The 15,521-nt window shown below is 42.0% G+C and overlaps 2 protein-coding genes across 8 annotated transcripts in view; one reads left to right on the top strand and one right to left on the bottom strand.

The window, feature by feature from the left end:
• LOC128703294 (protein bric-a-brac 1) overlaps positions 1-3,904 on the bottom strand; it is a 379,783-nt gene extending 375,879 nt beyond the window's left edge. For 3 of the 4 annotated variants that reach the window (XM_070103315.1, XM_070103318.1, XM_070103319.1), the window contains exon 1: positions 3,705-3,851. In XM_070103315.1, the coding sequence (XP_069959416.1) occupies positions 3,705-3,731 (27 nt within the window). In that variant the 5' untranslated portion in view covers positions 3,732-3,851. Of the gene's footprint in view, positions 1-3,704 lie in introns of all 4 variants that reach the window. The other variant, XM_070103316.1, reaches the window with a different exon arrangement.
• A 668-nt stretch (positions 3,905-4,572) lies between these two features.
• Positions 4,573-15,521, top strand: part of LOC128703231 (longitudinals lacking protein, isoforms A/B/D/L-like) — a 158,553-nt gene continuing 147,604 nt past the window's right edge. For 3 of the 4 annotated variants that reach the window (XM_070103313.1, XM_070103310.1, XM_070103314.1), the window contains exon 1: positions 4,573-4,632. In XM_070103313.1, the coding sequence (XP_069959414.1) occupies positions 4,580-4,632 (53 nt within the window). In that variant the 5' untranslated portion in view covers positions 4,573-4,579. The other variant, XM_070103311.1, reaches the window with a different exon arrangement.

Below are 15,521 nucleotides of genomic sequence, written 5' to 3'. Positions count from 1 at the left end.
CACAAAGTGCCGGTGGGTCAGCAAACCGCCAGCGTCAACAACCTGGTCGATCACGCAAGCTTGGTCCAGGGCTGGGGGGGGGGGGCTTTAGTAGGAAAACTCTCGAAACCTTTCAAATGTGTATCAAAGGTAAGGTCCGCCAAGCTGTGGTGGATATGTGGGCCAACAGTAACAGCCTGGTCGATCAGGCAAGCACCAGACAAGCCTGGTCCAAGGCCGGACTCCAGTCAGCTAACAACCAGGTGCCTACTTTCTGCTGGGTGAACAGGTGCAATGAAACATGCCCAAAGTTTCCACTCATCCCGGGTTCGAACCCGGATTCTTCAGTTGTGATAGGATGGATAACGAGAACCCTCAAAATAGAGAGATGCCAAGCCAATGATAGTTCTACTCTTTTATTCACTTGTTCTACGTTAGAATACTGCTGTACACTAACAACCACTTTTAAAGAACTCGAAATTGCAAATTTATTGTAAGATAATGTACAGAGAATCTTCATTGTACGTATTAGTTGTCGGGCACCGAAATTACTGGGAACGCTTTTAGTACCTTATATATGCTATCCCTGTTCACCTGGCAGTAAGTAGGTACCTGAGTGTTAGTTGACTGTTGTGGGTGGCATCCTGCAGGGATGTAGTAATATGTGACTCACGAAATCGTATGACACGATTGCAAACCATACCACAGGCGGGGTTAGAACCCGCGATCAGTCTCAAAACTCCAGACCGTCGCGTTAGCCACTGCATTTGTGGTCACAGTGGTGCTTATGTTAACCTTCCTATGGTCTATAAATATACCTAGCTGGATGAATCTTATTGTGGTTAGCTGGTCCAGTGGCTATCGCGACGGTCTGGAGTTTTGAGACTCTGATCGGGGGTTCTAACCCCGCCCGTGGTATGGTTTGGAGTAGTATACTTAGAAGACAAGGCTCTGAAATGCGCTGAAGGTAACTTTTTGCCTGTAAAACTGATGTGTGAAAAGTATCTTGACCTGTTTGCCTTATGACGAAGACGATAAAGATACATTATAATTTAAACCTGGAATATACCAGGAGGATTGGTCCTAAATCTGCACAGAGAAATCACTGCCTAGGGAAACAAGAGGCTCGACAACCTGTACATACTAATCCCAATGAAAAGCAAAGAAGCCTTGAGTACTTAAGAGTTAACACATTATGTGTAAGGGGCCCAGGACTCCTCAACATCTTCCCATTATACACAAGAGGGATTACTAACACATCCTTTGACTGTCTTCAGCACATAACTTGATAAGTTCCTCAAGTCAGTTCCTTATCAGCCAGGTTGTCATTCGCAAGTTGGACTGCGTGCTGCCAGTAGTAACAGCCTTGTCGATCAGACCTTGATCCACCTGGAGGTCTGGTCTTCAACCGTGCCGCGGGGGCGTTGACCCCTGGAAACATCCTTGAGCCACGAGCCACCTACTCAGCTTAAATGCTGGCTGTCAGCACCTAGTTAGCGTAATTACCAGCTGTCATCATACTGCTGGCATCTGCTTACACTGGCTGTCATCAATGGCTTATTTACATCTGATATCTGGCCACCTATGTATTGCTCAGAGCCATTTATGACTTGATAATGGTCAAGGACAGAGCGAAACGTTTGTTAATGACATAAGCGGTTTATGGCAATTTATTGAGACGTTTCACCCAGCGAGACCAGTTGATTGTCCCTAGTGGACGAAACGTCTTCTCAGTGTTATAAACCGTATATTTTATTAACATGTCGGTATAGTCTACCACTGATATAAGGAGTGAACTGTGGTCTGAAGTTTTCTCTCGGAAATATCGGTAATTTCTAAATTGTTCCTGCCACGGTACTGTGACTTTAATTCTTCACTTGCTCTGCTACACTGTTTTAAATTTAATTGATAATAGTAGAGGTGGTAGTTAATTCCCAAAAGCAGGTCAGAAATGTTAAGGAAACTCTCTCAACCCGTCAAAGTTATGTAAAAACAAGGCCTCTTGGTGGCAAACTAACAAGGATGGTTATTGGCAACGTTTCGCCCACTGTGTGAACGAAACGTCAATAAAGGTTCCAAATAACTGTACGTGGGTCTCGCATACCTGCCATGGGACTTTCATATCAAGAAATGGTATCGGTATTTACACGGCACTTACGTCAACCTATTTGTTATAATCCTGGGGTAATGCTAAACCCACAGGGGTCATGCAACGCCTGGGTGGCATGTGAAATAATCAGGTTTGATCCAAAGACAGAAGACGGTAGCAGCAATGCTATCGAAGCCTCTTCCTTCCCTCCCTGAAGGTCAACTCATCTGTATGTTAGTCGTGTTTCAGTCACCACAGCTCCGTCTATCAAGCCAGCTGTGCATTTCGTGAGATTTAATCTCACTGTGACAATAACAATCATTACTAGGAACATACATCACAGCATAGCCACTAAGAAGACGTGTAAACACAAATTCTCTAACATTATTTACAGTTATGGGAATGTTACCATGGTTTGTGATTCAGGGTACGATTGTTGGGGTCTTGCGTTGTATATTTTGAGTAAATATGGAGTGTGATACAGGTATGGGGGACGTTGTTGTATGGTACTGTAGTGGTGTAGGGGAGTGTTATTGGCCTAATATAATATTGTAGACGTAATATCGAGGTTACACAGGTATGGTTGAGTGCAGTGGAGTCGGGAGTTAGGTGGGGTTGATGTCTTGCCTCCTAAATTACGACCAATATTTGGTGTAGCACATGTATGGGGAGATCAATGCACTGGAACGTAGTGGGAAAGAGGCGAGGTGGAATGTTGATATGACCTTCCCAATAATATAGACTTAATATCGAGGTTACACAGGTATGGTTGAGTGTACTGGAGTGGGGGTGTAGGGTAGTGTTGCTGTCCTAACTCCTAAACCAGCCTTGATATCTAGTGCAGCACACATCAGAGGGGGATAAACGTATGGGAATGCAGGTAGGGACGAAGGTGGAAGTGTAGGGGGGCGGGGAATGTGGTTGGGGTGAACTACACTAGCCACAACACCTCAAGTTTTGATTCACCAGACAGAGTACTTGACTGTTGCCAACACACACTAACCTTACTCAACACCTTTACCTCTTCTTTAACCCTCTCATCTTCCCCCTACACCTCCCCTCTCATCCCAGCATCCCTCTCACTCCACATAGGTGCTCTGGAGTGCCAATGACGCCAGTAAAATAAAAATATCATAACCTAAGTAAGGTAACTCTTCAGGGAGCACCTAAGAAAACATTGGCGGGGTACATATTTTCGCGACTAACCTACAACAGGTGTCTGCACATTGGCCGGTGTCCTGTTTACCAACCCACTAAGTCAATTTACCTACAATCACAACCATATACTTCCAACTGACAATACTAATGAACATAACCCTAAAAAAATTAAATTTGTTGCAGGTCTGATTAAATATTTTCCATAAAGTTGGGCATCTCATAATTTACAAATATTGACAAGGATGGAGTTAAACATAAATATTTATGTGGTATTCCACAAAGACCTTGCGCTATATGGTGTCACGAAATGTCTAATTTCTGAATATCTAGCCATTTACGCACCGACCCCTTCCAGCCCTCCATTTATCGGCGTTCTCTTCCTCCATTTCTCTCGCCTCCCTCCTCCGTCCCCTGATCTAGTTTCGATTTTCTCCCTATTTCTCGTCTGTTGCTGCGCACAACGGCTTCTTTCACTTACCTTCTGATGCTCTGAGGAATTTTGCATTGATTTCACTACTACGTCATGGCGAACACAAATAAAATCACTTAATTTTCCGAGTCTGTCCCACTCACCTTCTTTCTTGTTCGCTTTCCTCGTCTTCCACAGGGACAGATAGACGAGAGAAAAGCTGGAGCATCCTGCCTCTTTCTTCTCTTTTTCTACTTCCTTACTTCCCTATGTTCCAATAATGTTCCACGCATCCATTCAGCGAGATTTCGGAGAAAATTATTTGTTTTTTTAAGATTTTACTTAATAAAATAAAGTGTGCATAAAAGATTTAATGTTCTCTTAAAATTAAAATTGATTTCTTAGCATTAAAAGAATTAAATTAAGGCATGAAGAGCATAGATTGAAGTATTAAATGTCACCAGTCGAAAATGCATTGAATTTCGTTTTCTGTATAGTCGTTAAGATACCAATGATATATTAATTGTTATTTTATTTCCTTTCTCTTGGCGAAACTGTTTTACTTCCACCAATAAATATTAAACAACCAAATAATCTAAGTATTACCATACTCAAATATTAAATATTAATATTAAATCTTGATTATATCTGTAAAAATAATTAAGTTGGATGACGGTTTATGGTAGTTGTTGCTGCGGGTAGCATAGCCTTCCATATTTAAAATTATATTTTATTTGTTTTTAAACTAGTTTCTCGATTATATTTGCCGAAAAACCTGGAAATAAATAACATAGAATAACAGAAAGATGATAATTAAGGTCAGCAGTGGAGTGGAAGAGCACAGGAGGGAATAATAAGATAAGAGTGTAGAGTTGCCATGTATGGCGGGCGGGTGGCAGTGGGTGGCGGCCCGACAGAGATGTGAGTGTGCGCTAGAATTGTATATGGCGAGGGCAGGGGAAGTGTACCATGCTCAGGATGATCACCTCCACTTAAGGTAGGAACACACACATGCGCTTGCCACACCTGCCAGTATTAACTACAAGTATTACTCCCTTATTTACCCGAGGTAACCATCAGTGCACCACATCGACTCTCTCACACAAGCTTAATTTTCTCAAATTTTGCCAAAATGGCGGATATGTGCATGTTGAAACCTATTGTTTTTACATTATACATAAATAATGTGGATATATACTGAGAGTGAAATGGCATTCAGCGTTTATAAGAACAATTAAGTGGAAATAAGTATCTGATGTGAGCGCTTAATTGTCGGACCTGGAAATCGTGGGGGTGGAGATTTAACGGTGCCTAAACGTGACAAACTTACCCCCCCCTAGACCACATCCCTTCATAGTGTAACAAATATATTTGTGACTTCTACCACTGATAATTAAACATATATCAAGAAAACTATTAAACGGGAAAGAAAGTCGATGAATCTGTATTGATTTAGAAATGTGAAGTACAAAAAGAACGAATAATTAAAGGTAGAAGTTGTGTGAGTGGAAGTATCTGGCAAGATGTGCATTGTGGGTGCGGGACAGTCGGCGCTGAGGCTTCACTTACCATGTGGACACCGAGGAGTGAGGGTCGTGGCTGCTCCTTGTAGCATTGCCTTTAAGTGATGGTGTGAAGTGACAATACTACCTTGCGCTCTCAGATAACGTGTTGTGACAATGTGCTGGTGAACGTTGTGTCTTAACCAACAAGGACCACCAACGGTGAGATCTAACATTCTTTATATTTTCAAAATTTTTGTGAAAATAAATTTAGTGTGCATTATATATATATATATATATATATATATATATATATATATATATATATATATATATATATATATATATATATATATATATATATATAATCAAAGGGATGCCTTAATTTTGGTGAAGTGCTCTTGATCCAAGGAGTTCAAGCTACCCGCCCTTTGATCAAACCTAATAACCCATTACCCCAGGCATTGTATATCCCTTACGGTTTTAACGCTTCTCCGTGAATATGTCTTAAAGATTATTCAGACTGGACCATAAATCTCATTTTGGACTCAATAAATCCGTAAGGGTCATATAGCTCCTTAGGAATGGTGGGTAATAACGTTGGAGCCAAGGTAAGGTAGCTCCCATGCCTTGGATCACGCAGCGGTCAGCGGCCATCCGGCCAACTCCCTTGAAGGGTGTGGGTGGGTGGTGCAGTAGGCCTATGAGGCTGTGTGCGCTGGGAGGAGTCGGCCTATTGTCTCACTGCACGCTATTTTTGTCCAGGAAAATTTGATACGTCATCAGTGTGCTGTTACACTGTTCTCTGTGAAAGTTATACAGTGGTAACAGCAGTGTGCTGTTACACTGTTTTCTGTGATAGTTACACAGTGGTAACAGCAGTGTGCTGTTACACTGTTCTCTGTGATAGTTACACAGTGGTAACAGCAGTGTGCTGTTACACTGTTCTCTGTGATAGTTACACAGTGGTAACAGCAGTGTGCTGTTACACTGTTTTCTGTGATAGTTACACAGTGGTAACAGCAGTGTGCTGTTACACTGTTCTCTGTGATAGTTACACAGTGGTAACAGCAGTGTGCTGTTACACTGTTCTCTGTGATAGTTACAGTGGTAACAGCAGTGTGCTGTTACACTGTTCTCTGTGATAGTTACACAGTGGTAACAGCAGTGTGCTGTTACACTGTTCTCTGTGATAGTTACACAGTGGTAACAGCAGTGTGCTGTTACACTGTTCTCTGTGATAGTTACACAGTGGTAACAGCAGTGTGCTGTTACACTGCTCTCTGTGATAGTTACACAGTGGTAACAGCAGTGTGCTGTACACTGCTCTCTGATAGTTACACAGTGGTAACAGCAGTGTGCTGTTACACTGCTCTCTGTGATAGTTACACAGTGGTAACAGCAGTGTGCTGTTACACTGTTCTCTGTGATAGTTATACAGTGGTAACAGCAGTGTACTGTTACACTGTTCTGTGATAGTTACACAGTGGTAACAGCAGTGTGCTGTTACACTGTTCTCTCTGATAGTTACACAGTGGTAACAGCAGTGTACTTTTACACTTTTCTCTGTGATAGTTAACACTGGTAACAGCAGTGTGCTGTTACACTGTTCTCTCTGATAGTTACACAGTGGTAACAGCAGTGTACTTTTACACTTTTCTCTGTGATAGTTAACACTGGTAACAGCAGTGTGCTGTTACACTGTTCTGTGATGGTTACACAGTGGTAACAGCAGTGTGCTGTTACACTGTTCTCTGTGATAGTTACACAGTGGTAACAGCAGTGTGCTGTTACACTGTTCTCTCTGATAGTTACACAGTGGTAACAGCAGTGTGCTGTTACAATGTTCTGTGATAGTTACACAGTGGTAACAGCAGTGTGCTGCTACACCGTTCTCTGTGATAGTTACACAGTGGTAACAGCATTGTGCTGCTACACCGTTCTCTGTGATAGTTACACAGTGGTAACAGCATTGTGCTGCTACACCGTTCTCTGTGATAGTTACACAGTGGTAACAGCAGTGTGCTGTTACACCGTTCTCTGTGATAGTCACACAGTGGTAACAGCAGTGTGCTGTTACACCATTCTGTGATAGTTACACAGTGGTAACAGCAGTGTGCTGTTACACCATTCTGTGATAGTTACACAGTGGTAACAGCAGTGTGCTGTTACACCGTTCTCTGTGATAGTTACACAGTGGTAACAGCAGTGTGCTGTTACACCGTTCTCTGTGATAGTTACACAGCGGTAACAGCAGTGTGCTGTTACACCATTCTGTGATAGTTACACAGTGGTAACAGCAGTGTGCTGTTACACCATTCTGTGATAGTTACACAGTGGTAACAGCAGTGTGCTGTTACACCATTCTGTGATAGTTACACAGTGGTAACAGCAGTGTGCTGTTACACCGTTCTCTGTGATAGTTACACAGTGGTAACAGCAGTGTGCTGTTACACCATTCTGTGATAGTTACACAGTGGTAACAGCAGTGTGCTGTTACACTGTTCTCTGTGATAGTTACAGTGGGAACAAAAGCTAGCTATTTACCAGTCATATTCTGACAATGTTTCGCTCATTTAAAACGTAAGTATAAGTTAGGACCCCAAAGGAAATAAGTCATTCTGACTTGGTTATCCCAGGTATTTTTACACATATACTGCTATGTATGATAATCTAACTGTATTTGTGTATACCGAAAGTGTGTAAATAAGGCGAGTACATCACTTGGATATTACTGAAACGTTTCGCACTGCCAACTTTGTCAATCTGCTTAGAGCGTCGAACTTCCCAATGAGCGAAATGTTTTCCTGATATCCTGGTGTTGAAATCTTGACAGGAATCTATGCATGTATACCACCGGATTTTTTTGGAGAGACGTTTCAGCCGTTTTTGGATGCTGGTTAGGTTTTTCTCGATCGAAGCCTGTTGAGCAGACAAAACGTTTCTTCATTAATGATACCCAGCTGTTGCACGTTTTGCTTGTGGGTATTGTACACTATTGTGGTTATGTTAGGCTACCTTAAGTGAAGTTAGGTACGGATATTGGATATATATATATATATATATATATATATATATATATATATATATATATATATATATATATATATATATATATATATATATTAGGCTAGGTTAAGTTAGGAACGGATGCTCTAGTTAGGCTATGTTAGGTTAAGTTAGTTTGTGGAAAACAGGCACAAATACGTATGAGATTCTTTTGACAACGTTTCGCCCGCGCAGTGAGTTTCATCGAGTCTCAGATACGAAAGACGATGCGCGTGTACATTAGAAAGCGTGTTGACATAAAGTTAGGTTAAGTAAGTTTACTTAGGCACAGGTGCACATAGGTACAATTATCATACATAGTGTAAATTACCTAGGATAACTCCTAGAAAGTCTAAGTGACTTTGGGGTTATGTTAGGCTAGGTTAAATTACGTTAGGTACGCATTCTAGTTAGGTTTTATAGGCTAAGTTAAATTATGATAAATGCGGATGCGAGTTAGGTTATGATAGGTTAGGATAAATTTGGTATGGATATTTGCTGGATTTGTTTCTGTGTCATTGTTTTGTCATGTCTTTACCTTTGATGGACTTGGGAATTTATCCAACGCTATCAGCCCGGCCCTAGGCTAGGCTTGTCTGGCGCCTGACCATTTTTTACCAGGCTGATCCACTTGCAAATAAATACCAGGGCGAAATGTCCTGCAGTCGTATATAAGGTATTGGACACGTGAAGAAATGTTCTCTAACTGTTGCGTTATCCGAGGTTACATCTACATAACGTACGTTTTTATGTTCATGTAACATCTGTGTAACCTCCATACCACTGTATAAAATATTTTGTATCTAAAGCCTAATACAAATATTTTGTTAGACAACTTTTGGCTCACGTTTCGCTCTCCAGGAGCTTTAGCAAGCCAATGGTAATGGCTTGATAAAGCTCCTGGAGAGCGAAACGTTGCCACAATAAATGTCACATTAGTTGCACTTGTGTCCTTTTACTTTACATATTGTCGGTAATTCTACCAACTTTCTCATTGAGAAAGCTTCCAGGGCGAAACGTTCCTAGCAACAGTATGTTAAAGTATTATATGATTACTATAGTACCGACAAAATATGAGTATATTCCGTGAGAATAGTCTTATATACTTGTTGCTATTGTATACCATAATTGTATCTTAGTGGTATTCAGTACCGACCAGATAATGAAGTAGGTTGTTAGGTAAGACACATATGCAACAGTTAGGTATCTTTATTTCGAAACGTTTCGCCTACACAGTAGGCTTCTTCAGTTGAGTACAGAAAAGTTGATAGAAGCAGAAGATACTTGAAGACGATGTAATCAGTCCATCACCCTTAAAGTTTTGAGGTGGTCAGTCCCTCAGTCTGGAGAAGAGTATTGTTCCATAGTCTGTCAACTTTTCTGTACTCGACTGAAGAAGCCTACTGTGTAGGCGAAACGTTTCGAAATAAAGATACCTAACTGTTGCATATGTGTCTTACCTAACAACCTGTCGGTATTTTATACCATTTTAATGTTCAATGTAGTAGGTACATGCTACTTGGTCAGTTGTTGTGTTCCTTAAGTGAATGTGACCTGACCTGACTAGGTTGGGACATTAGCTTAAGCCGGTGGGAGACTTGGACCTGCCTCGTATTGGCCGGTAGGCCTGCTGCAGTGTTCCTTCTTTCTTATGTGCAAAAAGATACCCAGATGTTGCATGTGTTTAATTCGTCATATCATTATATTCACCTGACTAGGGTATTGAGTAACTTGAATAGAGTGAGCCAGTAGGCCTCCTGCAGTGTTCAGTTTCTCTGCATGACAGTGTCTTCCATTGTAGACACTGCAAGGCTCCAGGCGGACATCAACCAAATCTTTCAGTGGGCTGCAGAAAACAATATGAAGTTCAACGATGAGAAATTTCAATTACTCAGATATGGTAAACACGAGGAAATTAAATCTTCATCAGAGTACAAAACAAATTCTGGCCACAAAATAGAGCGAAACACCAACGTCAAAGACCTGGGAGTGATCATGTCGGAGGATCTCACCTTCAAGGACCATAACATTGTATCACTCGCATCTGCTAGAAAAATGACAGGATGGATAATGAGAACCTTCAAAACTAGGGAGGCCAAGCCCATGATGACACTCTTCAGGTCACTTGTTCTATCTAGGCTGGAATATTGCTGCACACTAACAGCACCTTTCAAGGCAGGTGAAATTGCCGACCTAGAAAATGTACAGAGAACTTTCACGGCGCGCATAACGGAGATAAAACACCTCAATTACTGGGAGCGCTTGAGGTTCCTAAACCTGTATTCCCTGGAACGCAGGAGGGAGAGATACATGATTATATACACCTGGAAAATCCTAGAGGGACTAGTACCGAACTTGCACACGAAAATCACTCACTACGAAAGCAAAAGACTTGGCAGACGATGCACCATCCCCCCAATGAAAAGCAGGGGTGTCACTAGCACGTTAAGAGACCATACAATAAGTGTCAGGGTGAACATCAAAATGGTATACAATACCGACAGGTTGTTAGGTAAGACACATATGCAACAGTTAGACATCTTTATTCCGAAACGTTTCGCCTACACAGTAGGCTTCTTCAGTCGAATACTGCTCCTGCCTACTTTCTGTATTCGACTGAAGAAGCCTACTGTGTAGGCGAAACGTTTCGGAATAAAGATGTCTAACTGTTGCATATGTGTCTTACCTAACAAGTGTCAGGGGCCCGAGACTGTTCAACTGCCTCCCAGCACACATAAGGGGGATTACCAACAGACCCCTGGCAGTCTTCAAGCTGGCACTGGACAAGCACCTAAAGTCAGTTCCTGATCAGCCGGGCTGTGGCTCGTACGTTGGTTTGCGTGCAGCCAGCAGCAACAGCCTGGTTGATCAGGCTCTGATCCACCAGGAGGCCTGGTCACAGACCGGGCCGTGGGGGCGTTGACCCCCGGAACTCTCTCCAGGTAAACTCCAGGTATCTTGATGAGTAAGTCGCGCAACACCCGAATGTCTTATTCGCACGCCTAGCTGAACTTAATTTAGGAATTCACCAAGGTAAGAAACCTTGTAACGACATTTCTGTCCATCCTGGGCCATTGTTGGGTTACCATCAATACTGCTGGTACCACCTCATTACTGATAACACACGCGTGCAACAGTTGGGTATCTCTTGTTGAAACGAAATGTGATCCTTTATCGACAACGTTTCGCCCACACAGTGGGCTTTATCAATTCAAACAGATTTACCTGGGTAAAGAGTACATGAACATATATAGTGTGGAGAGTCTTGGTAGATCTGTTCGTGATTTGATAAAGTCCACTGTGTGGGCGAAACGTAGTCAATAAAAAGTCACATTATACCGCATTTGTATTTTATTTTTCCATCTGTTTGATAAGTGGTTTTGAAAACCGACAAGTTGAAGATTGAGACACTTATGCAACATATCGGAATCTTTATCAAGACTTAACAATGCTCCAGGATGGGTCGAAACGCCGTCGTGGGGTTCCTTTTATTAAGTTCTTATTTTTTGGTGTATCGTTTCAGCCACGGTATTGTGAATTTTCGTTTTTAAATTAAGGGTGATGGACTGATTACATCGTCTTCAAGTATCTTCTGCTTCTATCAACTTTTCTGTACTTGACTGAAGAAGCCTACTGTGTAGGCGAAACGTTTCACAATAAAGATACCTAACTGTTGCATATGTGTCTTACCTAACAAATTCGTATATACTCGTTAACGTGGGCAAAATAGATTTTAAGAGCGTGACTTGTGTGGGAATCTGGAGAGTTTATCTGGAGAGAGTTCCGGGGGTCAACGCCCCCGCGGCCCGGTCTGTGACCAGGCCTCCTTAGGTCAGTGTCCCAGGATGCGACCCACACCAGTCGACTAACACCCAGGTACCCATTTTACTGATGGGGAACATAGACAACAGGTGGAAAGAAACACGTCCAATGTTTCTACTCTGGCTGGGAATCGAACCCAGGCCCTCACCGTGTGAAGCCAGAGCGTTAACCACCAGGCCACCAGTCTTAAAAAAAAAATTACACGCAACGTTTTGTTTGTCGTTTGCAACGTTTTGGATGAGACAGCCACTCAGGAAACTTTCACCTGCAACGTTTTCGAAAATCTTTTTTTGTATAGTTAGATCAAAGGTATATAATACGGTTGAGTTCATAAATAAGATATATGGAAATATAAACATATGCAGGATGTTTATATTTCCATTGTGTCGGTATTTTATACCATTTATTTCCAATAAGATATATGTAGAACACTTGAATATCTATTGGAGAAACGTTTCGCGCCTGCGCAGCAGTCAGAACACATGGGTATCTATTGGAGAAATGTTTCGCGCTTGCGCAGCAAACTGTCAGAACACTTGGGTATCTCTATTGGAGAAACGTTTCGCGCCTGCGCAGCAAACTGTCAGAACACTTGGGTATCTCTATTGGAGAAACGTTTCGCGCCTGCGCAGCAAACTGTCAGAACACTTGGGTATCTCTATTGGAGAAACGTTTCGCGCCTGCGCAGCAAACTGTCAGAACACTTGGGTATCTCTATTGGAGAAACGTTTCGCGCCTGCGCAGCAAACTGTCAGAACACTTGGGTATCTCTATTGGAGAAACGTTTCGCGCCTGCGCAGCAAACTCAGAACACTTGGGTATCTCTATTGGAGAAACGTTTCGCGCCTGCGCAGCAAACTTAGAACACTTGGGTATCTCTATTGGAGAAACGTTTCGCTCCTGGGTTTTCACACTAATAGGAATCTTATAAAAGTTGTGGAGTGTTGTAGCAGTAGTCATGTCATCCTCCTGCACCAATAAAACATTTCTCCACTAAACTAGGTGTTAAACTATTGGTATAAACCTTGGTAATAGATAGCGCAAATTGGTTTAGAAAGTCAGCAGATACTAGGATATATTTATTAGAAAACGTTTCGGGCCTGAGACTTTGATTAAAGTCCCAGGACCGAAACGTTTTCTAATAAATATGACGTATTGTAGTCAGTCCATCACCCTCCAAGGTGTAGTTTTGAGGTGGTCAGTCCCTCAACTGAGGGACTGACCACCTCAAAACTACATATTCAAGGGTGGTGGACTGATGAACATCATCTTCACATCTTTACTGCTTCTGTAAATTCTTCTGTACTCTGTTGTTAGGTAAGACACATATGCAACAGTTAGGTATCTTTATTATGAAACGTTTCGCCTACACAGTAGGCTTCTTCAGTCAAGTACAGAAAAGTTGATAGAAGCAGAAGATACTTGAAGACGATGTAATCAGTCCATATGTGTCTTACCTAACAACCTGTCGGTATTTTATACCATTTTAATGTTCTTCTGTACTCTACTGAAGAAGCCTACTGTGTAGGCGAAACGTTTCGGAATAATAACTGTTGCATATGTCTTACCGACATGTCAGTATTTTATACCATTTTAATATTCACTGTGACTTAGTTATTAGTCCAGGTCGGACCGAAACGTCGTCATTAGTTTCTCCTATGTGCGGGTTATTTATGTAAACTTCAAACTTGAAGCCAGAACCTTAAAAAGTTTTGAAATTAGGCTGGACAGGTAATTAAGTCGATGGGGTTGGACCTACCTAGCATGGGACAGTAGGTTTGTAGATGAATGGTTCAGAGAACCGACATGTTGATAAATTAGACACATGTGCAACTCTTGGGTATCTTTATTGAGGAAACGTTTCGCCACACAGTGGCTTCATCAGTCAATACAAAGGAGAAACTTGAAGAACAGGAGGGCTGAGGGACTGATTACCTCATTCTCCTCCTGTTCTTCAAGTTTCTCCTTTGTATTGGACTGATGAAGCCACTGCGTGGCGAAACGTTTCCTGAATAAAGATTCCCATATGCTGCATAAGTGTCTCAATCTTCAACTTGTCGGTTTTTCAAACCATTCATCACATGGATGGGTGAGTTGAACCTGCCAAGCATGGGCTAGTACACCTACTGATGAACGGCACATGTGAAACATCTGGTTTATCCTTATTGTAGACGTTTCGCCAACCAGTGGCTTTATCAGCACACATTCAAGGACGTAACTGAAAGTCAGTAGAGCTATATAGGTTAGGTTACGGTAAAATTCACTGGCCTTTTTCCAAATCATAATTTGGATTAGGAAAAAATAAGAGCCAGTGATTTTACCACAACTTTATTTAACCTAACCTCCAACCTCAACTCCCGCCCGCGTCCCTACGACTTTTTCCGGCCACCTTAAAAATAGGTAGGATAAGTACTTGATTTAGATGGCCTGCTTATCCATGACCTATGATAGGTTTGTAGATGAATGGTTCAGAGAACCGACATGTTGATAAATTAGACACAGGTTCAACTCTTGGGTATCTTTATTGAGGAAACGTTTCGCCACACAGTGGCTTTATCAGTCCATACAAAGGAGAATGAACATTAAAATGGTATAAAATACCGACAGGTTGCTAGGTAAGACACATATGCAACAGTTAGGTATCTTTATTGTGAAACGTTTCGCCTACACAGTAGGCTTCTTCAGTCAAGTACTTGACTGAAGAAGCCTACTGTGTAGGCGAAACGTTTCACAATAAAGATACCTAACTGTTGCATATGTGTCTTACCTAGCACAAAGGAGAATGATAGGTCCTCAAACCTAACCTTTCTCACCCATATTTGTCCAGACTGTTGTTAAGTGTATGGCATCGTCCCTGTGAGTGCGTGCTCGAGTAAGATCTGCCTTGAATATCAATTACACGAGGTTAATAACGCATAGTTATTATTGTTATTTATGAATGGTATACAATACCGATAAGCTGAAGCATTAGACACATGTGGAACATCTGTGTGTCTTGATATTAGACTATAGAAACCTGTTGCGCAGGAGAAGCATTTCAGCAATAAAGATATTGGGTGAAAGGACGCAAATGCAACTAATGCGACATTTTGTGGTAACGTTTCCTCTTCAGCTGTGACAAAGTTCCTGGAGAGCGAAACGTTGCCACAATAAAATGCCGCATTAGTTGCACTTGTGTCCTTTTACCTAACATGTTGTCGGTAGTTTTATCATTACTACAGCTCGATTGGTAGCGCACTCAGCTCACACATTGAGGTCCGGGGGTCGATCGATTGGTAGCGCACTCAGCTCACACACTGAGGGCCGGGGATCGATCCCCAGTACGGGTGGTAACATTAGGACGTGTTTCCTTAAGACACCTGCTGTCCCTGTTCACCCATCAGCAAAATAGGTGCCTGGGTGTTAGTCGACTAGTGTGAGCCGCATCCTGGGGACAAAATTGACCAAATTTCCGGGAAATGCTCAGCATAACAAGGGGCTTTCTATATTGTTCTTGACTTGTTATCCTGGGTGG

Source organism: Cherax quadricarinatus, chromosome 85 (genome assembly GCF_038502225.1).
Source record: "Cherax quadricarinatus isolate ZL_2023a chromosome 85, ASM3850222v1, whole genome shotgun sequence".
Lineage (NCBI taxonomy): Eukaryota > Metazoa > Arthropoda > Malacostraca > Decapoda > Parastacidae > Cherax > Cherax quadricarinatus.
This window is presented reverse-complemented; position numbering and strand designations above follow the sequence as displayed.